This window comes from Ambystoma mexicanum, chromosome 10, assembly GCF_040938575.1.
Source record: "Ambystoma mexicanum isolate Mex_15411 chromosome 10, UKY_AmexF1_1, whole genome shotgun sequence".
NCBI lineage: Eukaryota > Metazoa > Chordata > Amphibia > Caudata > Ambystomatidae > Ambystoma > Ambystoma mexicanum.
The window spans coordinates 1514004345-1514030255 of NC_090932.1; the positions used below are offsets into that span (position 1 = coordinate 1514004345).

The 25911-nt window shown below is 46.7% G+C and overlaps 1 protein-coding gene across 1 annotated transcript in view; it reads left to right on the forward strand.

The window, feature by feature from the left end:
- Nucleotides 1-25911, forward strand: part of DNAH10 (dynein axonemal heavy chain 10) — a 2725177-nt gene that overhangs the window by 64801 nt on the left and 2634465 nt on the right. The window contains exon 4 of the mRNA XM_069619694.1: nucleotides 4000-4108. Within this exon, the coding sequence (XP_069475795.1) occupies nucleotides 4000-4108 (109 nt within the window). The remainder of the gene's footprint in view (nucleotides 1-3999; nucleotides 4109-25911) is intronic.

Consider the following 25911-nt stretch of genomic DNA (forward strand, 5'->3'; position numbering starts at 1 on the left):
CAAAGGTATATCCAGGCATGCTCTGTCTGTAATCAAAACAAACATGACAACAAGAGACCAGAGGGTCTATTGCAGCAACCTCCACTTCCAACAAGGCCTTGGGAATTCATAGCAACAGACTTCATTGTGGAATTACCACCTTCTAGGGGATACACAACCATCATGGTCACCATTGATTTGTTCACCCATGTGGCCCATTTTACACCTCTGTTTTAAACTGCCATCCTCGTCAGAACTTGCTGGAATTTTCCTGGAACACATATTCCGACTGCATGGACTTCCTTCCAAGATCATATCAGACAGAGGGCCCCAATACATGTCTCAGTTCTGGAAACATCTTTGCCAAATACTAGGAATCCAATGCGCTCTTTCCTCAGGATATCATCCCAAACCAGCGGAGCCACAGAGCGCATAAACCAAACCTTGGAACAATACCTCTGTTGCTTCGCTACCAAGGTCCAGGACAATTGGTCGCTTTTAATACCAGTGGCTGAATTCGCCTATAATAATTCGGACCACTCTGCTATTAAGACCAGTTCTTTTTTCTGTAGCCAAGGGTTCCACCCTTCGGTTCTACCTTCTATCCTTCCTCATCCTACACCAGTTCCAACAGTCGATTCCTGGATTGAAATGCTCATTAATGTTCAAAGAGAAGCCAAAGAACAATTAGAAAAGGCCAGGACCCAGACCAAACTGTATACGGATTCCAAACAAAGACCAAACCCCTCCTACACAATAGGGGATAAGGTTTGGCTGTCCTCGAAACTGCTACCACGGCATTTGCGACCAAATAAATTGGCTCCTCTATATTATGGGCCATTCCTTAAAAAGGAAGTCATCAACCCAGTGGCCTACCGACTCAAGCTTCTAGACTCCTGGAAGAAAATCCACCCAGTCTTTCACACGTCCTTAATGAAGCCATATGTTCAGACTTCTCGAACTAACCTTCGGCCCAAACCAGTACTCATCAATGACCAACTGGAGTATGAGGTCTCCAGGATTTGCGATTCTAAATATAGACGTGGCAAACTCCAGTACCTGGTGGAATGGAAAGGATATCCCCCCAGTGGACGCACTTGGGAACCTATCTCAAATCTAAATACCCCCAGGTTACTCAGAAGGTTCCATCTCATACACCCAGTCGAACGAGTTTCCGGAGGAGGCATGCTGTCATGAACTATCGAACTCGCCCCTTCTGGGCCTCCTGGTCCCTGACACGTCAGGCCTTACACTCCATAATACTACCAACATGGCGGCAAGATCAGAACGCTGCTCTCCAGTCTTCACGTTCTACACAGCGTCCTCTATAAAGAAGCCACACCCCTGCGGCCCCGCGCGTCTCAACGCTGCTACTAGCTGTGATCGGATGTGTGCTCCGAACCTTCTCTAGTGCTACTTGCTATCCCCTGACCCCTGGATTCCCTTCTCCCGACTTCTTCCCTCTTTCCTAACTTCCCGGAATCCCTGCGTGGCTTCCGCTTGCCCCCCTACTCCTTCTTGAAATATCCCAGAGTTTCCCGTGATCCTGGACATCGAAGCTGAACGTAATCTGGAAACCGAGCGGGCTTATTTAGGTCCCGAACCATACGAAAGAAGACTCCACCTAAAGAGGACATCAGGCAACATAGACAGGTGAGAAGGGGGGAAACCTGTGACAACCAAGCAACACTTAGTTGGTATGAACCCCTGCAACCCTGAGCATTCTGATGGAAGAAAAGATTGCATGCCACTTTACTCTGCTTTACTCAAAACCGTTACTCTGGTGAAATCTGTAAGGATGCAATATGGGCTTCTGGGCCTGCCTTTACACAGCACTAAGTTCTGAACTTTGATAGTGAGGTTGGTGCTTGCATTGTCCGAGCAGATCTTCAGAGCGTTTTAATATTTAATAATGTTCAATCATTTGTTCCTGATTTTAGCCTTATCTTCCCTGTTGCGGTTTTATTTTGGCGCCGGTTTATAATGATGTGGCTTAATACTATGGTGAGGCTGAAAGTCTGTGAAATGTACCATTTGCCTTGTTTAACTGGTAGTCGCCAGTACAACTACTACATCCCTCCCTTTTACCCCATGCTGAATCTCAAATAAAGCCTACCTATTCGCTGTCGTTACTGGTTCCAGAATGTATCAAACATAGCTAATTGTGATGAGCATGGGGGTATGACTGTCTCCATGAGCATCCTAGGAAGACATTTTGTTTTTGCTTTGTATTATGCAGAAAGCTAAAATGTGACCATAACTGGTGTGATTAAAAGTACTGTTTTTTTTCCTTTACATTACCCACACCTAACATGAGACAATTTGATCTGTCTGCATTCAGGGAGATTGCAAAATTCATTCATACTTGTTAAACAGTATATACCAATTGGGTAAATCTGTTACATCTCTCATACGCAGGGTCAACATAACTGTGATAATGGATCCTATTGACAAACAAGTCCTTAACTGGCTCTCCTCTTACCTTTCACACCACTCATTCGCCGTCTCTTGGGACAGACATACTTGCTCCACCTTCCCTCTGGACTACGGCGTTCCCCAAGGCTCCATCCTGTGACCCTTTTTATTCCATCTCTATACTTCACTTCTCGCTCCTCTCATCTCATCATTCAGTATTTCTCACCATTTCTACGCTGATGATAGTCAGCTTTTCCTCTCCTTTTCTTCCTTCTCTCCTCCTGTCTCACTGCCATTAAAAATTGGATGTCCTCTTACTATCTCTCTCTTAATACTGACAAGACTGAGGTCTTATTCTTCCCTTCTAACACAATTCCTCCTCCCTCTCCCCCTCACTCTTTTTATTTTCCCCCTTCTAATCTTCCGATTTCCCCTCATGCCCGGAATCTACTTTGACTCATCCCTGTCCTTTACTCACCATATTTCCCTTACGTCTCGCTCTTGTCGCTACCACCTCTTCAATATCTGTAAAGTTGGTTCTTCTCTCAACTTCCGTGCTACCAAGCTCCTAATCTCCTCCCTTATCTTTTCTCGCCTTTTCTACTGTTCTTCTCTCTTTTTTGGTCTCCCTGCCTCCCATCTTGCTCCCCTTTAATCCCTCTACCACTCTGTCATCCGTACCCTCTGTCTTCTCTCTCCCCATGATTCCATCTCCAACTCACTTTCCAACCTTGGCTGGCTTCCTTTCCATTCCCAACTTAAATTTCACTTCCTTTGTCTTGTCTTTAAATCTCTTCATGACCTTGCCCCTCCTTACCTCTCCCCTCTCATTCTATACCCCCTCTCTCTCCCTTTGTTCTGCAGATCTCTTCTTACTTTCCACCCCCCCCACCACCTTGCGCCTCCTCTCGTTTCTGCTTCTTTCAGCTCCTTGCCCCCATACATTGGAACTCCCTTCCTTTCACTATCCGCTCCACTTCCACCTATTCCTCCTTCCGTTCCTCCTTGAAAGCACTCCTTCTCCACTCCCCTCTCTGACACCTTTTTCTCTCTCCTTTCAAAACCCTCTTCTTTGTCCCTCTATCTTCCCTGTCTCCCCATGATCTCCATCCTCCCTCCTAACTCCCACCATTCCCTACCCTTTCTCCCTTTTTTCCGTCCCCTCCATTCTTCTTCCTCCTCAAATGCAAATTGTTCCACGTGCTGTTTTTCTGGTTTGTCTCAAATATACTGTTGTTGCTTCTATGTTACATCTTTAATGTTGCTGTGTTGTTAAACTGTAAAGCCTTTTGGATTAAAGCATTATATAACCAATAAAATACAAATACATAACAAGTTGTCATTTAATTTTGCCTCATCTGATTTCACAACTTTTTAAACTGTATTTATAATGCCATCTTTGTGGTAGCGGAGGCAGAATAATAGTGTAATGGTATGTAGATGATGCAGTCTCAAACCTTGCATTGGATTTCTGGATCCCTTGGGATCTATCGTGAGTTTGGCCTGCAGATGACTAGAGTTGCATGATAAAATAGCGGTATTTCAGAACTGGAATACAATAAATGCCTGCTATAAACTATATCGAACTATCTTTTTTAATTTCAGAAAACTATCATCCAGACGATTTACCACCCAGTTCTTCACCTGGCGTATAACAGTATTCCTGAGCAATTCATCAATGCAAATGTTTTGTTTTTTCTCAGGAATACACAAGGTATGGCATATTACAGAACGGTGACATTTTATGTGACCATAGATCAAATGTTATGATTGTTAGGAAATTAAAGTTGTTCTGTGAAAGGATTCTAATGCACACATTTGATCATCACTGGAAAATGAGGGACGATACATTGGTAAACATGTTGAATGGCCCATTTAAAATGTACATAATGTCGGATTAAAATTGTAAAAAGAATATAATCCAAAAATAATGTTATGCTGTAAATGTGGACTTTCATTCAACCTGGTCTGCTAACAGGGTAGGACAAGGTGTACGTGTTTTTAAAATAGGGATAAAGTAAAAGGAAGGATATAGTTAAATCCCTTTATTTATCTTTTGGATGTCTGTTGTTTTTTATAATTTGTAGGTCTAATTCCTTTATACACACACTACATTTACGCTGTCAGCTTTTTCCATTTGAAGTTATCACTATTCTGCATAGTTAATTTGACTCCAATTATAGTTTGAACATGTCATTTTCTATCTTGAGTTCTCCTATCAAAATTGATCTGTATTGTGTGGGTCACTGATTTTGCCTTAAAGCAGCACGTTGCTATAAAATATTTCTCTCGTTCTGATTTCACAGCTTTGGAGAATGACATTTGACATTTGTACTTGGGCAATAATGGTAAATGGAAAAGTGACTCATTGTACCTCCTGGCTGCCCTCTCCTTTTGAGGTTTTCCTTTCATTTACCTAATTGTTTATTTTTTACTTAAAAAAAGGTTTTGTCCATTAGCATTCATGAATGCTAATTGCAATAATGCCCTCCGTGGCAGGTTGTGCTGCGTGGAAATATCTTTTAGTTATCATTACATCAAGCAGTGGGCCTTTATCGTCCCTTACAGCCCACCAGGAGCATGTGGGTAATGCTTCAGGGGCAGAGCAGCTGCGATTGACTCACTCTGCTCGGCAATCACTTGTGAAGGGCGGCTTGCCTGTTGCTGGGTGCAAGACGAGAAATTCTGGTATTTCAGTTTCCCTTGTTTGGCAGTAGGATATGGCATGTGTGATGAATCTGGTCAATTTGTCCCTTCTCCCCAGAGGGGAGCCAACCCCTGTGTGGCTAGGAAAGTGAGCTAGGAGTCTGCACAAGTGGGAGTGACTACCCTTTTTGGGACAGGGACTCCCAGTCCATGAAGGACCTCCCGGAACAGACTGCCATGTCAACCTACATGGGTATTAAAAGGACTGTTACTTCTGTTTCAAAACCACCAAACAGTGACACTTCTTTAATTTCTTTGCATCAAGGTAATGTTTGATCTTGTCTGAACTCCACAATCAAAGAAGAGTACACCCTTTTTTACTGAGATGACGACCTGAAGCGCAGGAGGAACTGTGAACTAGGAGAAAACTCCAACGCAGGGAGGAGATTGAATCCCATGCAAAGACAAACCTCTGCGGAAGGCAAGCCCTGAAGAGGCAGAGCCACGCCAGACAGCAGAGCCGGCAATAGTGTGGGACGCAGACCTAAAGCTAGCCGAATGATGCAAGGTTGACATCCTGTCCGACTGAGCAGCCAGGGTTGGAGGGCGAGGGGGAGGTGGAGATGTGGAAGCCCCCGTTTCCTTTGGTGACACGACTGCAAAGAAGCCATGATAGGCCGGGGGCCTAGCTACTGATGCGGAGACCAGATCGCTGGGGAAGACACGAATCCCTGAGCTCCATATCCGATAGACGTTAACTGCCAAGTGACGCAGTACCAGGGAAGGAAACGCTCCCACAGAGAGAGTACTGTTGAGAGGAACGAACACTTTGAATCAAGGTTAAGAGAACCTACAAGGTTATGGGAATGTGAGAAACCCGAATAAGCAAACACCCGGTATGATGCTGGAGAAGGAAAGCACAAACATTTTAAATTAAGAGAACCTACACAGTTATGGGAGCCTGAGAGGCCCAAACGTAAAGCAGAACAAGAGGAATACAAATACTTTGTGTACAGGTTGGAAGAACCTACAAGGCTACGTGAACCTGTAAAACCCAAACAGGCACTATGGAGTTGGAGATACCAGCTTTAGAGGTACCCCAGCCGCTTCCCCTAGTTGAACGCCTGGTTGGTGTTTGCCTGAGGGATCCTGTCCTCTCCCCTAGTGACCATAGGAGATAAAGGGCCGAAATGTTCTACCTTTAGTAGTGGGAGCTGCAGTTTGTTGCACTGCTAGGCCCAGGGACTTCACTTTTGCTTTTGGGGACTGGAACATTTGAGACAGGCATGGTATCAAGAGAGACACAGACTCAAAGATGATTGGTTTGAAAACATTTATTTACTAACCTCAACACTCAGAGGTGAGCCTAGCAGCATAGAGGGGTGGCGGGCATTGTAGCGCCTACCTGTATGTCTCCCTGTAAGGCACAGGAGAAGCTGAGGTGGTTGATGTCCCTGTGGCTGAGCGTGAAGTGGCGAGTAGCACTGGTAAACCGTCTGGAGAGACAATGGCAATAGCAAAAGAGGTGAGAGCTGGTGCTTCCAGTCTAAGGAAAAAAGACCTGCTGGAGTGCATGGCCACCCTTGAGGAGAAACTCTCAACCTCGGTCAGAAAAGAGAGTGCATCTGCAATGGTGGGTCTTGAGAAGTCTCTGCATGTGCTTTCTAAGGACCTGAAGCAGATCAACACAAGAGTGAGGAACGTGGAGAAGTACACTTCCTACAAGAGGATGTCATTCATCTGCATGGGGAGCTTACTGGTGCCAAACGGGGAAGGGAATAGCTAATCTCCACCATTGAAGATTTGGAGGATAGACCTAGGAGAGAGAATCTCAAGATCCGGGGCCTTGAGGAAACAGCTGAAGGAACAGACCTGTAGGCATGGGTTCTCTGCTTTTTTCAAAGAAACCTTCCCCAACATTTCTACGGATCCCATCATACTCGACAGGGTAGATAGGGTTGGGCCCCTCCAGAAAGGCCTGTGAGACCTGCCCAGAGACATCCTCATGAAATTCGCACTTTCACGTCAAAGAGGAGATCCTGAGGGCCCCCAAGTCCATGGGGGAGATTTCCTACGGCACGCAGAAACTCCTCTTTTTCCATGATTTGGCTGCTCTTACACTCCAAGAACACCTGGCGTTCAGGCCTGAAATGTGGAAACTCTGGCAGGAGCAGGTAGAATATCGATGGTTGTTCCTGTTTGGCCTGCTCTTTACGTGGTAGGGAAGGCAATGGTGCTGAACTGCACCTGACAAGGCAGCCAGGGTCCTGGGGATCTCACTGGAATAGAATAAAGATAATGACATTGAAAGGAGATGAGTACGCATGCAGGGCATGAGACTGAGGGCGGGGCCCCTCAGGATGACTTAATGTCTCAACAGAAGAGAGTGTTTGATGAATGGGGCTCTTGCCCTCTCTCTGGCTTGGGAATGTGAGCTCTAGATGGTTCTACGGGAGTGTTTCGCCTGGGGGAGGGGAAGACAGGCTTGTCCGATTGGGGGGAAAAAAGGTTCCTGACTGGGCATATCTGCCTCTCCACACCTGGGTATGGTTTAAGTTTGTTTGTGTTTATTCTTGTTGCTGGTATGTAAACCTGGAGGATGCATTGATTTATAACATCTTGACAAGGGACGGGTCTCAACATGGGTTCTTTTGTGGGGTAGGCTGGGGCAGCCCGCAAGTGCTATCTCACTCACTAAGGCAGGATGGAATTAAGATGTCTGACCCACAATGTTAGGGGCCTGAATTCCCCCAGAAAACACAGTATACTGATACACAGACTTGAGCAGCACCAAGTTGGTATTGGCTTGTTCAGGAGACACCCTTGTGGAGATCAGATGTGGTTAGGTTAAGCACTAGAGAGGTCCTGCAATAGTTTTTCTCCACACCGTCTCAAGAATCGAGGGGTTGGCATCCTTATTGGGAAGAGGGTCCCGTTCCAAGTTAAATCCATAGGCATCCTGTACAGCAAGCACCTGAGAGGGCTCCCATGTTGCTAGAAATTGGCTGAGGGAGTCAGGGATGCCTGTCAGTTGTCTGTAGTTTTCCCTGGCTTGCAGTTAGTAATCAATAGGCATTCTTTACAGCAAGCACCTGGTAAATTGTTTCCAGCTTGTGGTCTTTTTGGGGGGTTTCTATCTGTGTTTGAATTGGATTTTCCAAATCGTATTCTGCTGGTTCAACTTCTAGAGAGGACTGCCTTGGGGGTGTAGTCCTTTTGTTTCTGTTCCTTTTTTCCTCTCTCCTCCCGTGTTGCTAGCAATTGGCTGAGGGAGTCAGGGTTGCCTGTCCATTGTCTGTAGTTTTCCCTGGCATGCAGTTAGTAAGCCATGGGCCCCAGCCTGCTTTTATCCCCTATCCTTCTTCACCAGCTCCCGCATGGCAGTCATCGGCTAAGGGCCGGAGGCAAAGGGCAGCTCCCGAAGAAGCAGTTCCTCTCTCATATCATCTGTGAAGCCTGTAGCCATCAACCAGCAGCAACAGACAAAGTAAGAGCAGTCTGGATGGGGAATACAGCAATCAGTATTCCGGAAAGCCCTACTGCCTACTCAGCCTCTCAATATAGCTTACCAAGGTCTGCTAGATAGTAAGTCATAGTCCTATCACTTCTGCACTCCATCATCACCGCACCCCTGATCTTTTCCTGTTCCTCCCACTATCCTTATCCTCCCCCTCATTAATAATTCTTATCACAGAACCACCAGAGCGCCGATTTTACCACGCAAGTGGAACCTGTGCACGGTATAAAAACCTTTAACATTAAAGGGGTGAAATATGATGGACGGGGTGGTTTCTCGTTGTAACAGGCCTACTGGGGGACTCTCACGTCAATCTAGCGCCGGTTTATGGCCCGAGAATGGGGCAGAATGACTTGAGGAGCTGTTATTGTTTTCCACAGGGGATATTGTTCTAGAGGTTGATTTTAACTTGCCTGTGGACCCCAGCTGGGATGAGTGTAAAAGGGATTATTGGGGATCTGCACGGCCCTCTAATGTTCTCCTCAAGCAGATCTCAGACTCGCAGCTGGTTGAAGCATGGCGTTGCTTGCATCCAAATGTGAGGGACTATACTTTTTTTTTGCACACTCACCGCATATGCTCGAGAATAGATTACTTCTGGGTGAAGGACGATTGAATCTCTAAGGTGGGCAACATTGATATAGGTACGATTGATTTCTTAGACCACGCTCTGATCCATATATGTCTAACATTTCGCGCCTTGAAACACTCGTGTATAGACGTGTTATAAATGCCATATCATAACTATACCCCCAGTGAAACTGGCTGCAGATGCTGGAAGCTCAGCCAAGCGCTACTGATTTACCCGATTGTACGGGAGGAGATTAATCTGGCGATTGCTTAGCTCTTCCAGACTAATCCTTCGGGTCACATCCCGGATGTCATTCGATGGAATGCATTCAAGGTATATATAAGGGGGTGTTTTTATTTCAAAGGCTGCTGTGTTTAATAGGTTTGGGACTATTTGACCTAAAACATTTCACCTAATCACATTTGATTGAATTTATTTGACCTTTTTCTCGTTCTAAAATACGGGGGAGAACCCCCACAGCCCCACCCCCCACTTTCCCTCAACCTAATCTATACTCTTACCCACCCCATATATAAAATTAATAAAATGTCACTGAAAAAATGTCACAAAAATTCGATCAAATGTTTTAGGTCAAATGTTTTTAGGTCAATTATGCTGATATTGTTTATTAGACTCAGGAGAGAGCAAGCCACCTTGCTTACTCAGGAACTGAAGAGTAGGGAGACTGACTACAGGGAAACTGGTTTACCCAGCCTTTCATGCCTTATAGGCAGCGCATAGGCAGGTTAATATGTTTGAGTACTTGAGGGCAGAATTTTTATATCATGTGGGCAAAGCAAAAATACTTTGAAGAAAGTAACAGAGCAAGATTGATCCTTTCATGGAAACTCAAGCATCAAACTAGCTCGGGTAAAATTGCTGCCATCAGGAATAGGACAGGCAAAATGCTATGTAGCAACTGAGAACTGCTGGTGGAGTTTTTTCACCTTGTATGATATGCTATGTACTTCCGACCACTTGGGCCAAGCATCTGTATCGGAATTTCTGGATCAGTGCCCCATACCTAGGCTCTCCACAGAGCAGCGCAATCTACTTGAGAGTGAGGTCACCAAGGAGAAAATCCTGAAGGCGATCTCGTCCCTGAGGGTAGGTAGAGCCCCTGTTCTGGATGGCCTAAGCACCTCCCTTTTCTTTGTTTTTCTTTTTTTAACCAAACCTTATTTTCATTTTTACAAGCAAATAGGGTTACCAATCAATCGCATTGTCAGAATAAGGTTGTGCCTCCCCAACCTCCTCCTCACCTGGTCCTTCAGATGAACTGTCCTTGGAATCTGTGAAGGACTTCCTTCTAGATTTCTTGTGATCGGGTATCGGTCCTTCTTTAGGTGACCTCTTCTTCTTATCGTGCAAGTAGGGTCTAGCTTCCCCAGAGGCCACCTTGGCAGGGAATGGAACCAACTAAGGGGAACCCCGAGGAGCTAGACCCCCCCACTAAGAGCAGGGAAAAAGCCTCTGGGCAATAAAAAACCCTGATAGATGTAAACTGTACAGGGGGTCCTTCTTCCTGGGTATTTCACTATGGTAGGTGAAGCACTGATTGGAGTCTTCTGAGAAGCTGGTATGGATTCCAATCTGGTAGTAGAACTGAGCAAAGAATAGATAAGGACTGGAAGTTGGCACGTGAACTGTGAAATTAGGATAGCATGTCACCAGACTGAATCAATAGTTCTTGTAACTAGTAAATGCAGGATGGAAGTAAAGTACCACTGTTGAACAAGAGAAAAGTTGTACTGGAAGTTAAGTAAGAATACACAGAACTGAAGACCTGTGGTAAGCAGTAGACTATCGAAACCCACGTACCTGAAAGAAATGAAATGAACCATGCGCAAGGTAAGTAGAGAAGAGGAGCGTGGAAGGGACAAGGAGAGTATTGTGTCCAATCCGCGTCACGAATGAAAACCGAAAGTCTGGTAGAAGCGGAGCCCGAGTAGACTGGACCGCATAGCAGGAAAGAAAGACAGCAAGAGAATAGGAGAGGCAGACGGATAGGACAGATAGGACAGACAGAAAGCTGAGGTGTAAGCAACACTGGCGAGGTCACGGCGTGAGAGAGGAACGGAAAACAGAGCAGGTAACCGTAACCAGGAAATGAAGGAGAAATGACAAGCGGGTGGTTTCTTTCAAGGAATGGAACCGAAAGGGCAAGAAAAGAAGTAGGCAGCAAGGCGGGTAGAAAATCGGCAGAGTTTCAGAGCGTTGGAAGGTTAGCAAACAAACAAACAGATACAACGCGCCGAGTGGGGGGCGTGGTTAATCGTTATAGGCTCTACAGCCATCTTGGGTGTGGACTAGACCGTGGTGTCTATTCCTGGCCCAAATATAAACGCCAGGCATTCCATACCTTCCATGGACGGCGAATCCTGACAGTATACCCCCTTCCCCTTGGGGGTCCTCCGGGTTTCCCCGGGTGTAGAAGATGAAATCGTCTCAACAATCGCGGAGCATGTATATGACTCCTGGGTTGCAATGTCCTTTCTTCAATGGAATATCCCTTCCAATGCACCAAATACTGCACTCTTCCTCTTCTGTAACGGGAGTCCACCAAATAATCGACCTCGTATTCTTCTTGCATGGGGTGTTTGAGGGGTTTTAGGATCCCTGATTTCCGTTTATACGGATCGTCCTTGTGTTCTTTTAGTAATGAAGTATGAGAAACTAGATGGATCCGTCATAGACTTTGGGGAAGGTGTAGTTTGAATGCCATTGGGTTTATATTGGAAGTTATAGGAAAGGGTCCCATGTAACGAGGAGCAAATAAATTTACCTGCATGGATCCATTTGGGTAGAAACTTTGTGGATAACCAAACCAATTGACCCGGCTTCCGTTCTGGGTTAGCTCTTCTCTTAAGATCTGCCCACCTCTTGTGTGTCTGTCTACTGGAAACCAAGGCCTTCTGGGCAGTCTTATGTATGGCAATGAGTTCAGTGAACAGACTGTCAATAGCGGGTTTGCTTGTGGATGACATTCCGGTCCATGGTAAGGGCTGATGATGGTAACCATAAGTACAATAAAATGGGCTCATCTAAATGGAAGTATGAAGGGAGTTATTGTATGCAAACTCTGCTTGAGGGAGAAAGGAGGCCCATTCATCTTGTCTGTTGCTGCAAAGACATCTGAGATATTGTTCAAGATCCGAATTGAGTCTTTCCATCTGGCCATTACTTTGTGGGTGGTACCCTGAGGATAGGGCATGGTTAATACCTAATTGTTGGCATAAAGTTGACCAGAACTTTGATGTAAATTGTGACCCTCTGTCAGATATGATAGTCCTCGGTAGCCCATGTAATCGAACTATATCACGTAAAAAGACTACTGCAGTCTCAGGGGCCGATGGAAGATGCGACAGAGCAGAAAAGTGAGCCATCTTACTGAATGAGTCAGCAATTAACATGAATGTATTCATGCTGTGGGAGACTGGCAGATCCACAATGAAGTCCGTAGAAATGTGCTCCCAGGGGCGACCTGGTAACAAAGGTTGTTGGGGTAAACCAATGGGCTTACCTGTAGTATACTTGTTGCATGCACAGACCGGGCAAGAGGAGACATATCTCCTTACATCCTGAGGTATAGTGGGCCACCAAAATCTACGTCTGATCAATTCCTGGGTCTTTCATCTACCTGGATGTCCAGACAAGGGGGTATCGTGACACCACAAGAGCATCTGATCTTGAAGTGTCTTGGAAGGAATATACAGGGCAGTATTATGATAGTAGAGCCCGTCATTGCCCAGTAGGACCGTGTTTGGAATATCGGTCCTCTGTTTATACTGTTCCACCAATTCTTGTAAAAATGGAGCTACCACAGCAATAGTTTACAGCCCCGGTAGAACGAGATCATGACCTTGGTAAATACCTGCCTCTTCGCCTTGACTTCGTGATAGGGCATCAGCCACTTGGTTTTCAGTTCCCGGGATGTAGGTAATACAGAAATCAAACTGTAAGAAGAAATAGGCCCATCTGGCATGGCGAGCATTGGTACACTCCATCTTTTGCAGGACTCTAAGGTTTCTGTGATGGGTACGTATAAGGAATCTGTGTTTAGTTCCCTGTAGGAGGTGACGCCACTCCTGACAAGCCAATTTAATGGCCAACAGTTCCTTTTTAAGAATGGAGTAATTGCGTTTGCTGCTGGTCAGAGACTTTGAATAATAGGCTACACGATGTTCCATATCATCATCAGCCTTTTGTAGGAGAACTTCTCCAACCGCTCCAGCAGAGGCATCAGTCTCTAGGATGAAAGGTTCGTCTTGATTGGGCTGCACAAGAACGGAAGCCGAAGTAAAATGCTCCTTTAGTTGGTGGAATGCTTCCTTCTGTTCTTGATTAAAGGCAAAAACCACTCCCTTCTTGAGAAGAGCTGTGATGGGTTGCACTAGCTTAGAAAAATTTGGTATGAACTGTCTGTAAAAGTTAGCCAACCCAAGGAATCTTTGTTTGTCTTTGACATTCTGTGGGTCCTTCCAGTTTAGGACCGCTTGGATCTTACTGGGGTCCATCTGTATACCCTCTCTGGAGAGGATAAATCCCAAATATGACACTGTATTTGTTTCAAAGATACATTTTCAGGTTTGACCAAGAGTTGGTTAGTATAGAGATGGTGTAACACTTCTCTGACCTGCTTCCGATGATCCTGTAAAGTTTGGGAGAAGACTAAAATGTCATCTAAATATACCACTACTGAGATGAACAGTAAGTCAGCAAAAATCTTGTCCATAAATCGTTGAAATATGGCCGGGGCGTTGACCAGCCCGAACGGCATCCCCTTGTATTCAAGAAATCCTAGAGGTGTCCGAAAGGCCTTCTTCCATTTGTCACCCTTGCGGACCCTCAGGACATGGTAAGCTCCCCGGAGGGCGAGCTTGGTGAAAATTATTGACCCTTGTACCGCTTCCAAGATATCCCTAATCAATGGCATGGGATATCAGTCTTTGATAGTTATTTGGTTGAGACCTCGATAATCTATACAAGGCCTTAATTCAGATGATTCCTTCTTGGGAATAAAAAAGAGGGATGCCCCACATAAAGATCTGGATTCTTGAATAAGCTCATTCAGTAAGTGAGCATCAAGGTACTCTCTCAAAGCATGCCTTCCTTTCGGGCACAGGTAAGGGATACGTACGTCCATAAGGTACTTGTGCCTCAGGTACCAAGTCGATGGCACAGTCTTCTGCCCTGTGCGGTGGTAAAAATATTGGCAACACATCTCTGAATACCTCTGTGTAGTCCTGGTACTGGAGGCGAATAGAAGATACTGTCATCTTCTTGGGGGGTCAATGTCTCTTCCAACTCTGTCTTGCAACAGGACACTTCCAAAAGTGCATTTGTCAGTAAGAAGAGTTGAAACTCACTTTATTTGTGGCCCAGTCCATGAGGGAGTTATGTCTCCTCAACCATGGCATGCCAATGACTAAAGGGAAGTGGGTGGCTCTAATGAGGTCAAATACAATGAGTTCTTGATGCTGTCCCAACTCCATCCTTAATGGAATGGATTCTTTGACAATAGGGCCTGAAGAAGGTGGATTGCCATCCACTCCTTCAACCGGAATCGGTCTTGGTTTGAGCCGTTCGGTCACTTGATTTTCACGGGCCCATTCGACATCTATGAAGTTGCCCGCAGCTCCACAGTCCAACATCGCCAATGCTTCCAATAGTTCTGGTCCCGACAACCATAGTTGTACCCTGAAAACCATGACATGATTGTCTTTATTGTGTTCTATTGGTCTGGTGAAGTAGCAAGGGTTACTGACTGTTCCCCCAACACTTCCCTTGCATAAGTTCGGGGGCTGGCGTTTTCCTTCCGACGAGGGAGAACTTCTGGACAGTTCCTGAGGAGATGTTTAGATGAGCCACAATACATACAAAGTCCCGAATCTCAGCGCCTCTTGCGTTCTTTGGGTGTCAGCGGACCACGGGTTGTTCCTATCTGCATGAGTTCTTCATTAACTGGAACTTCCTTGGGAGGTTGGTGAAGGAGACCTGAAGGAAGGAAAGAACATCGTCTTCTATTCTCTTGACGTCTCTCGAGCAAGCGGAATTCTATCTGCAGCGCTAGAGTCATGAGCTCTTGGAAAGAAGCTGGTCTAGCACGAGCCAACTCATCTCTTAAATCATCATGTAAACCTCTTCTGAAGATGATTTTACAAAGGTAGCGGGCGCCCCTCTCTCGCAAGAACAGACATGATAACCTGTTCAGTGGTTATTAACCACTTGAGAGTTCGCAGCCACTGCTTTTTCTCACTGTGCCTTTCACAGATGGGAAATATCCATTTGCATATCAGTCTTTGTTCTGCCCAGGGGCAGTCCAGCACCGAAATACAGTGGCAATTCCAATCTGAACGAGAGTACCACCAGCAACCCCATACACGTGTTTCACCCTTGTTGGGGATCATCAGTGAGGTGAAGCTGATGCCTCTCTAAGCACAGTGAGAGGGAGACCACGTCTGGTTGCCCCCAGGAGACCTAGGGTTACCAATCCCAGGTTCCTTAAAAAATAATTTTACAAAGGTAGCGGGCGCCCCTCTCTAGCAAGAACAGACATGATAACCTGTTCAGTGGTTATTAACCACTTGAGAGTTCGCAGCCACTGCTTTTACTCACTGTGCCTTTCACAGATGGGAAATATCCATTTGCATATCAGTCTTTGTCCTGCCCAGGGGCAGTCCAGCACCGAAATACAGTGGCAATTCCAATCTGAACGAGAGTACCACCAGCAACCCCATACACGTGTTTCACCCTTGTTGGGGATCATCAGTGAGGTGAAGCTGATGCCTCTCTAAGCACAGTGAGAGGGAGACCACGTCTGGTTGCCCCCAGGAGACCTAGGGTTACCAATCCCAGGTTCCTTAAAAAATAATTTTACAAAGGTAGCGGGCGCCCCTCTCTCGCAAGAACTGACATGATAACCTGTTCAGTGGTTATTAACCACTTGAGAGTTCGCAGCCACTGCTTTTACTCACTGTGCCTTTCACAGATGGGAAATATCCATTTGCATATCAGTCTTTGTCCTGCCCAGGGGCAGTCCAGCACCGAAATACAGTGGCAATTCCAATCTGAACGAGAGTACCACCAGCAACCCCATACACGTGTTTCACCCTTGTTGGGGATCATCAGTGAGGTGAAGCTGATGCCTCGCTAAGCACAGTGAGAGGGAGACCACGTCTGGTTGCCCCCAGGAGACCTAGGGTTACCAATCCCAGGTTCCTTAAAAAATAATTTTACAAAGGTAGCGGGCGCCCCTCTCTCGCAAGAACAGACATGATAACCTGTTCAGTGGTTATTAACCACTTGAGAGTTCGCAGCCACTGCTTTTACTCACTGTGCCTTTCACAGATGGGAAATATCCATTTGCATATCAGTCTTTGTCCTGCCCAGGGGCAGTCCAGCACCGAAATACAGTGGCAATTCCAATCTGAACGAGAGTACCACCAGCAACCCCATACACGTGTTTCACCCTTGTTGGGGATCATCAGTGAGGTGAAGCTGATGCCTCTCTAAGCACAGTGAGAGGGAGACCACGTCTGGTTGCCCCCAGGAGACCTAGGGTTACCAATCCCAGGTTCCTTAAAAAATAATTTTACAAAGGTAGCGGGCGCCCCTCTCTCGCAAGAACAGACATGATAACCTGTTCAGTGGTTATTAACCACTTGAGAGTTCGCAGCCACTGCTTTTACTCACTGTGCCTTTCACAGATGGGAAATATCCATTTGCATATCAGTCTTTGTCCTGCCCAGGGGCAGTCCAGCACCGAAATACAGTGGCAATTCCAATCTGAACGAGAGTACCACCAGCAACCCCATACACGTGTTTCACCCTTGTTGGGGATCATCAGTGAGGTGAAGCTGATGCCTCTCTAAGCACAGTGAGAGGGAGACCACGTCTGGTTGCCCCCAGGAGACCTAGGGTTACTAATCCCAGGTTCCTTAAAAAATAATTTTACAAAGGTAGCGGGCGCCCCTCTCTCGCAAGAACAGACATGATAACCTGTTCAGTGGTTATTAACCACTTGAGAGTTCGAAGCCACTGCTTTTACTCACTGTGCCTTTCACAGATGGGAAATATCCATTTGCATATCAGTCTTTGTCCTGCCCAGGGGCAGTCCAGCACCGAAATACAGTGGCAATTCCAATCTGAACGAGAGTACCACCAGCAACCCCATACACGTGTTTCACCCTTGTTGGGGATCATCAGTGAGGTGAAGCTGATGCCTCTCTAAGCACAGTGAGAGGGAGACCACGTCTGGTTGCCCCCAGGAGACCTAGGGTTACCAATCCCAGGTTTCTTAAAAAATAATTTTACAAAGGTAGCGGGCGCCCCTCTCTCGCAAGAACAGACATGATAACCTGTTCAGTGGTTATTAACCACTTGAGAGTTCGCAGCCACTGCTTTTACTCACTGTGCCTTAATAACCACTGAACAGGTTATCATGTCTGTTCTTGCGAGAGAGGGGCGCCCGCTACCTTTGTAAAACTCTTCTGAAGATGGTTTGCTTGGCTGAGTCCGACCAATCTGCCTTTGTTGCCAGTCTCGGAAATCGGGAGAAATAAGTCTGGACGTCAGTAGTGCCTTGTCTGACATCCAAAATGGCTTCAAACGAGGTGTACAATACTTCTGGACGATAAAACCGCTCTCGTAATAGTCCTACAAAGCGGCAAAATAGTTTAAGGCTTGATCATTGTTGGTCACTAGTGGGGTTGCCCAAGCTTAATGCATTTTCGATGAGATTAGCAATGATGAATCCCACTCTGGATCTGGCCATCTCGTAGGTGTGTGGCCTGAAGGTAAAATAAACCGGGTAAGCGTCTAGGAACTCCTTCAATCCTCCTGGATGACCATCATAATTCCCGTACGACAGTGCCATAGGTGGTAAATCCCCTCGATCATCTCTATGTAAGACCACTTGTTGGCGCAGAGCCACGTTTTCCGTCTTAAGGACTTGTACATCCACTGTGAGGTTCTGCATAGCAGCAACTAGTGTCTGATACTGCTCCAAGGACGCCATTGGGATCGACTGGTGTTGTATTCTGTCAGAATAAGGTCATGCCTCCCAAACCTCCTCCTCACCTGCTCCTTCAGATGAACTGTCCTTGGAATCTGTGAAGGTCTTCCTTCTAGATTTCTTGTGATCGGGTATCGGTCCTTCTTTAGGTGACCTCTTCTTCTTATCGTGCAAGTAGGGTCTAGCTTCCCCAGAGAATACCTTGGCAGGGAATGGAACCTACCTAAGGGGAACCCTGAGGAGCTAGACCCCCTAAGAACAAGGAAAAAGGCTCTGGGCAATAAAAAAAAACCCCTGATAGATGTAAACTGTACAGAGGGTCCTTCTTCCTGTGTATTTCACTATGGTAGATGAAACACTGATTGGAGTCTTCTGAGAAGCTGGTATGGATTCCAATCCGGTAGTAGAACTGAGCAAAGAATAGTAAGGACGTGAACTGTGAAATTAGGATAGCACGTCACCAGACTGAATCAAGAGGTCTTGTAAGTAGTAAATGCAGGATGGAAGTGAAGTACCACCGTTGAACAAGAGAAAAGTTGTACTAGAAGTTAAGTAAGAATATACAGAACTGAAGACCCGTGGTAAGCAGTAGAATATCGAAACCCACGTACCTGAAAGAAATGAACCGTGCGCAAGGTAAGTAGAGAAGAGGAGCGTGGAAGGGACAAGGAGAGAATCGTGTCCAATCCGCGGCACGAATGAAAAGCGAAAGTCTGGTAGAAGCGGTGCCCGAGGAGACTGGACCGCGTAGCAGGAAAGAAAGACAGCAAGATAACAGGAAAGGCAGACAGATAGGACAGACAGAAAGCTGAGGCATAAGCAACACCGGCAAGGTCCCGGCGTGAGGGAGGAATGGAAAACAGAGCAGGTAACCTTAACCAGGAAACGAAGGAGAAATGACAAGGAATGGAAACGAAAGGGCAAGAAAACAAGTAGACAGCAAGGCGGGTAGAAACTCGCCAGAGTATCGGAGCATTGGAAGTTTAGCAAACAAACAGATACAACGCGCCGAGAGGGGGGCGTGGTTAATCTTTATAGGCTTTACCGCCATCTTGGGTGAGGACTAGACTGCTGTGTCTATTCCTGGCCCTACTATAAACGCCAGGCATTCCATACCTTCGAAAGATGTTGAATCCTGACAAGCATGTGGTTGAAGAGTGGTTGAAGAGTTTTGTCAGTGGGCCTAAGAGCTGATCGTGGAATGTTTTATAATACCCGTTCCCTAATCCATCTGGTCCCGGGGTCTTATTGGGAGGAAGGTGTGTTAAAGCGTCACTTATCTCTTGTGTTGTGATAGGGACATGCAAGGTAAAGTTATCTTCGTCAGTAATTTGGGGCACTGTGAGTTTCGACGTGTAGTCTATTTGTGCTTGTGGAGAGAGGTTCTCCCTTTCTAGAAGGTCCTGGTGGAACTTCTCCATTATGTCTAGCTTCTCCTCCTCCGATGTGCATGTTTCCTCTTTTGAGTTTTTGAGCCACACTATGTAGTTTCTGGACCTCTGTTTATTTAGTTTGGCAGCTAAGAATTTGTTGGCTTTTCCCCTTATGCACGTAATATGTCTGTTTGGTGTGTAAGAGTGATTGTGCAGGGCGGACCGCCGCGTGAGTTTCGAGTTTGGCTCTGACCTTCCGGAGGATTTTTAATGTTTTAGGCATTTGTTTAGCTTTTTGCAGCGCTTCTGCCTCCTGTAGTTCTACTTCCAGTTTCCGCTTGATGAACCCCCTCTCCCTTATGTATGCTATGGCTTGCGATATGAGTTCTCCCCGGGCGACTGCCTTTCCGGGAATCCCAGATTACTCCCCAGTTTGTTTCCCCATTATCGTTGTCATGGAAGCAGTTATTGAGTACTGCCTCATGTGTGCTCTAAGAACATTGTATCTAAGCATCGATTCGTTCAACCTCCCAGTTTTTACGGGTTTGCGGTCTCTTTTATGGGAATTATTTGCAGAAGGACTGGGGCATGGTCCGACAGGTATTGGACTCCTATTTGTACCCTATCAATTTGCGGGATTAGTGTGGCTGAGACCAGAATCATATTTATTCGCGAGTATCCTCTATGGACTGCTGAGTAGTGGGTGAATTCCTTCTGTTCCCCATGGATAAATCTCCACGTTTCCACCACTTCCAGGTCCCTAAACAATTTACCCAGTGCCTGCCTATTTCTTTTGTCAGCCCCTGTGGGAGGGAGGGTTTTGTCTAAGACCGAGTCCATTACACAATTGAAGTCTGCCCCGATTATGGTTTGTCCAACTCCCCAGTTTCGGCAAGATTTCCCCCAGAAACAGATCCTGCCTCTCGTTTGGGGCATATATCGTGATGAATGTATAAGTTTGACCATTTAGGGTCCCCTTGAGGAGCAAGAATCTACCCTCCGTGTCTCTGTATAAGGTCCATATTTTAAATGCTACCCCAGCACTCAGTAGGATCAATACCCCTTTAGTTTTCTTCCCCCCTGAAGCAAAAAACTGTTTGGGGAATGCCCTGTGGGCCATTCTTTTTTCATGCCCTGAAAATAAGTGGGTTTCTTGTAAGAAGACTATTGCTGCATGGAGCTCCTATAATCGGGTTAAAATGGAACGCCGCTTCTGCGGTGAGTCTAGTCCCTGTACCTTTAGGGTTAGAACATTCAGTTCAGACATGGTGTCAGTATCGACTGTTCCTCGTTGTTTAACTTGTTTTCCCCCATAACAGATACCACGCTGTCTTTTTGTTGTGAACCATACCTTGAACAATTCCCCCGTAACCAAACTTCAACTTTAAAAACTTCCATAGTCTCTCTCACCCACCCATCTCCCCTCCCCTCCTCTAGGATCAAGGCTTCGTTGAGCCTCCTCCAAACTCCCCTCGGAGCATTGGATCCCCCATTCTCTTCTTCCTCTCCCATGCCAGGACGTGTTTATATCCTGCATCCCATCCCCCGCCCCCACCCGGGCTTACTTCTTCCGTCACACCATCTTGACTTTCCTGGACTCCCCCTCTTGAATTCCGCCCTCGCCTTTCGGCCGGGTCTGTCGTTCAGCGATTCATTAGCAGTGTTGATGTGCTTGGATGATTTCTTTTGAGTGTCACTTTGGTCCGGGCCCCTTTAAAGTGGGCTCAGTGCCTCTACTACTTCTATTATTTGAGGACCACCCCCATTGCCTGGGGCCTCCTTCTCTCTGAGTTTGTTTTGCCTCTTTATTCCGTCGGGATTCCTCCTCTTCGATTTGTAGCAAGGACATTCCTTCCTCACAGGTAGAGATCTTCTGGTGTTTGCCTTCTCACATGAATTGTAGGCCAAAAGGGTATGCCCATCTGTAGGTGATCCCTTTGTCTTTTAATGTCCTTGTGATTGGCTGCAGTAGTCTCCTTCTATGTAACGTGGAGAGTACTAGGCCCTGAAACAGTTGGATCTGGTTACCGTTAATGGTGACGGTCTGTTGTTTTTGTGCTGTTTGTAGTAACTTCTCCTTCATTGAGTATGAGGTAATTGCCATCATGACATCTCTTGGCCTGGTTCCGGGGTAGTTTCTCTTGGGCCCCACTCTGTGTGTTCGGTCTATATGTATGTCTTCTGGTGGAATGCTGTCGAGCATGCTACTGCAGCACTGTTGCATTGTGTCTTTGAGGTCCTTATCCCCTATAGTTTCGTCCAGGTGTTTAACTCTTATATTATACCTCCGCGATCTGTTTTTGAAGTCTTCTGTTTGCAGTTCTAGATTATGGGTTGCTCTGGCAATTTGTTCCAGGAGGATACTATTCTGTTGCACGTCTTCGGTAGTCTCTGAGAGTCCCCGTTCCCTGGCATCCACTCTTTCCCCTAGTTCTGGGATGTCCTTCCTCACCTCCTGCAGGGAGGATCGTAGTTCTTCCCTTATTGTACTTAATTGAGTTTGGAGGGATTCCATCATCCTAGTTTCCATGCTCTTTATGCATTCTAGCAGTTCTTCCTTGTTTAGCGCCATAGTTGTAGTTTCTTCTGTGTCCTTGCTGGAATTCTGTTCTTCCATGTTGCTCTTGTGCTGCCCTCTTTTCCCTGTGTTGTTTCCAGCAGAGTTCAAGTTATCCGTCCCTTGACCTGGCTGTAGATTTGGTTCTTGCTGCTTTGGTTTTTTGGCTTTTGCCCCTGGCATCTGTGTCTCAGGCCCGTTCAGTGGGTCTCTTGATGTCCTTACTGGGTATCCCTGGATACCTGGGGGCTGGCTGTGTGTCTTTATTCTGGTTTCCCTTGCGGGGGGTTAGGTGTGGCAGTAGGATTAGGCTACTGCTTGGTTGCGCAATGAGTTTAGTTATTCCTGTGTTTTAGGCCACTATTGCGTCCCAGGAGCAGGAGTGTATGCTAATTTCTGTATGGTTGCACTTTTAGGAGACCTCTAGCCGCTGTTATTGTGTGGGGTCCACCGGACAGTTCTGTGGGATCCTTTTGCCTGTAGGGCGCTTGTAGATTGTCTGTAGGATGGGGTGTTCCCCGCCCGAGATGTTCCACCCACTATTCAGAACCCTGTATACTCTTAGAACCAGCGGTGTATAACTCTCCTCTATGAGTAGCTTACGTCGTCCATTCGCCCACCAGGGGGGCTTTGCCAGTTTGGACCCAGCGGTTCTAGTCAGTGATCCCCGGCTTCTGGGTCCGTATGATGCAGGTCAGGTCGTAACGTGCTGCCCCAAGATTCTCTGCGATCTCACTTCTGAGGTGGGCCCCTTCGAAGTTTGCTATGAGACCCGTCTGCGCCTACAGCGCTTCTGTGAGGTGGTGCCCTTTGACCCAGTCCTTATTTCTTCTCTGGGGAGGGGGGGGGAGATGGAGCTTTCCTCCTCTCCAACCCTCGACTTAGGTGGACAGCTTCTACGCCTCCGTACCCCGGTACCTCTGATTTGGCCGTCTAAATCCTCCACCGGCTGCCTTGTCGAGACAGCAGCCCCGTCACCACCTCTCTGATTCATACGCCAGTGTCCTGTGTTCTGATTCCCAACCTCTCTTTCTCAGCGGGTGGGCAGCAGGGCCTTTAGTGCCGGGACGCCGTCCCTCTCTGGTTTCGGCTTACGTCCTTGGGGCGTACTGCACCTCCCATTCCTTGCTGTAGGTCCGGATTTGGCGGCCCCAAGGATGGGCAGAGGCTCCGGTTTCGGTTTGCTGGACCGATGCAGCGCCACAGTGGTTTCTCCCTTGATTGTCCTCATTGCCTCAGGGCCACTGTCCGGGGTCTACGTAGTTTTGGCCTCGCCCGAGTTTGGTATTCCTTCCGAAGCAGATCAAATCTGTGAGGTCTTTTGGATGGGCGCTTGCATTTGGAGGCTATTTCGGGGGTTATTAGGCACTTATACGCTGTTTTCTTCACCTTTTTGTTATCCTGCCCGGGCGGAGCGCAGGACTTCACTAGGCAGCGGCCATCTTGAATCCCCTTCTTTTTTAAGAAGTTCTCTGGGAACCCCTTCATATGCTCTACTACCCTGGCCTGTTCTACACCATCAAAGCTGACCTGCGATCCTGTGGGATGAAGACTATCTCTTGCCTTGGGACGGGCTCATTGATTAAAATGAACATCTTGCCGAGGTTGTTATACTATTTTCATGCACTCCTGGTCGCTATCCCAGGCCTCTACTCTGGCGGCACTGCAGGGGGAGATTATGGTATATGTCTGGAAGGGTGGGAAAGCCTGAATCTCTAAAGCTACTCTCTATAGGCCCAGGGAAAGAGTGGGCACTATCAGATATATGTAGATATTACAGAGCATTATTACACGTAGATATATGTAGATTTTACAGAGCAGCTCAGTTAAGTTTGGTGTCAGCTGGAGGAGGACGTGTCGGGTAAACCACATTGCTACATTCTGTGGCTGCCTAAAGGGGATAGACCGCAAAGTGTATATGAACTACCTGCTAATAGGGTGACTATGTGGGTCTGGGAATCGGTGGCATTACCCCTGGAGCTCCCTTCATTCTTGTACCCTTTAGGGGTAAAGGAGAGGGATAGGTTCCAGTATTGGCAGCTGCGACATTGGGCGATGCAACCCATTATCCGGATAGCGGTTACTAAGACGCTTACAGAATTTGAAAAACTAATATTTTCGCCCAGTACCTCCAGGGAACTTGTGTCCAGCCTTTATTCTTGTCTGAGCAGGAACAATGGGGGTTCTCTTCGGTTGTATTTGCAGACATGGCACAAGGATCTTGGGGTGGAGCTCTCACCAGAGGCTTGGAGGGGGTTCTGGAGGGGGCTGAGGAGGGCCACTAGGAGTGTCCAGAATGGACATTGAGGATTTAAGTTCTTGGCTATCTAACACCTGATCTGATGTGGAACATAGGGGGACAGAGTGAAAGTGGGCTGTGCTGGAGGGGCTGCGGGGCCACAGGAACATATTTACATATATTTGGTGGCATTGTCCTAAGCTCACACGATACTGGTCTGGTGTACTGAACATGCTTAATTGTATACCAGGGTCTTCACTACCGCTTGATCTGATCATCTGCTTTCTGGGGGTTTTCCGGGGAGAGCAGACGCAGGGCAAAATCTCAACATCGCCTTGGTACACACTATGCTCCTCATAGCAAAGGCCACAATAGCGTCCTTCTGGAGGACTGCAAGTCTCCCAACTGTGGATCACTGGTGGACACGCATGTGGGCAATAATGGCATTTTAGGTCATTTTCTGCTCAGAAAATTAGGTCCAGGCCTTTTTATGGACGTGGGGAGAGTTGTTTGCATATTAGCGGGCTAACAATAGAGACTATACATGCCCCTCTAGATTGTAGGCCATGGGACTGCTCAAATTCTCCTAGGAAAGGTCTACAGCCCTATTGCAGAACTGTTGGGACCCATTCTTATACTTTTTTCTAACTTCTTGTAGCAACGTGTGGGTAATTTGGGCAATGCCTCTGTGTTGTGCTGTTTCTGTGGTTTGAGGTTTCTTTATTTGATGTTTCTGGGAAGGCCTCCCGCTTAAGTGGGAGTTTCAAATATAGCCGCAACTCGAGCAATGCTTTTATATGTTTTACCATCTATAAATGCCAATAAAAAGATTTCATTTTAAAAGGTAAGTAGTGATGCAGTACAATGGAAGCAAGTCACAAAAGATACCCTAACTTTATGGGGGTCTTGCAGCTTTGCCAGTCAGAAGATATTGCGGGTATAGTTGCTGATAATTCCGTCACTGGCAATTTTACTGGACTGGAAAACGTACAAGTTTGCCGGTGGGGGCAGTGATTTACCTCCAGCCCTGAGCTGCTGGTAAATCAGACCGCTACTGGCAAATAAATGGCAGAATTACCGGTTCCGGTATTACTGATGCCGCTAATTCTGTTAATCCCCTCCAGGGAGTTCTGAGACTCAATGGAATATGGATTTATCAGCGTTTCCGCCACCTGGAATGTCCCGGTAATACCGGGATATCGGGTGGCGGAAACGGTAGGATCAGTTTGATGATTTCCTGCCAGAATTGCAGATGGGATACCGGCAAATTCATAATGACCCCCTATAATTCCAATCCCTATGATGAGTGGGGCTTTGTGCCCACAAGTCACAAAGTTTTATCTTAGAAAAAGGGTCCAATGCAGGAAAAGTTATTGTGTTGGTGAAATGGTCCAGAGAGATGTTCAACAAAGACACTGCTAAGTAAAATTATCTTCCTATCTTTCATGTGCAGCAACTTTTCGATGCGAGGATCAAAAAGCAAGGAAAACAGGGGAGATTAATGCATTGTGGTTACATACCTGCCTGATTCCGGTTTTCCCAGATGACTAGATGTGTCGACTGGGGGTCGCTGGAGGTAGGTTTTCCCACCATTGGTT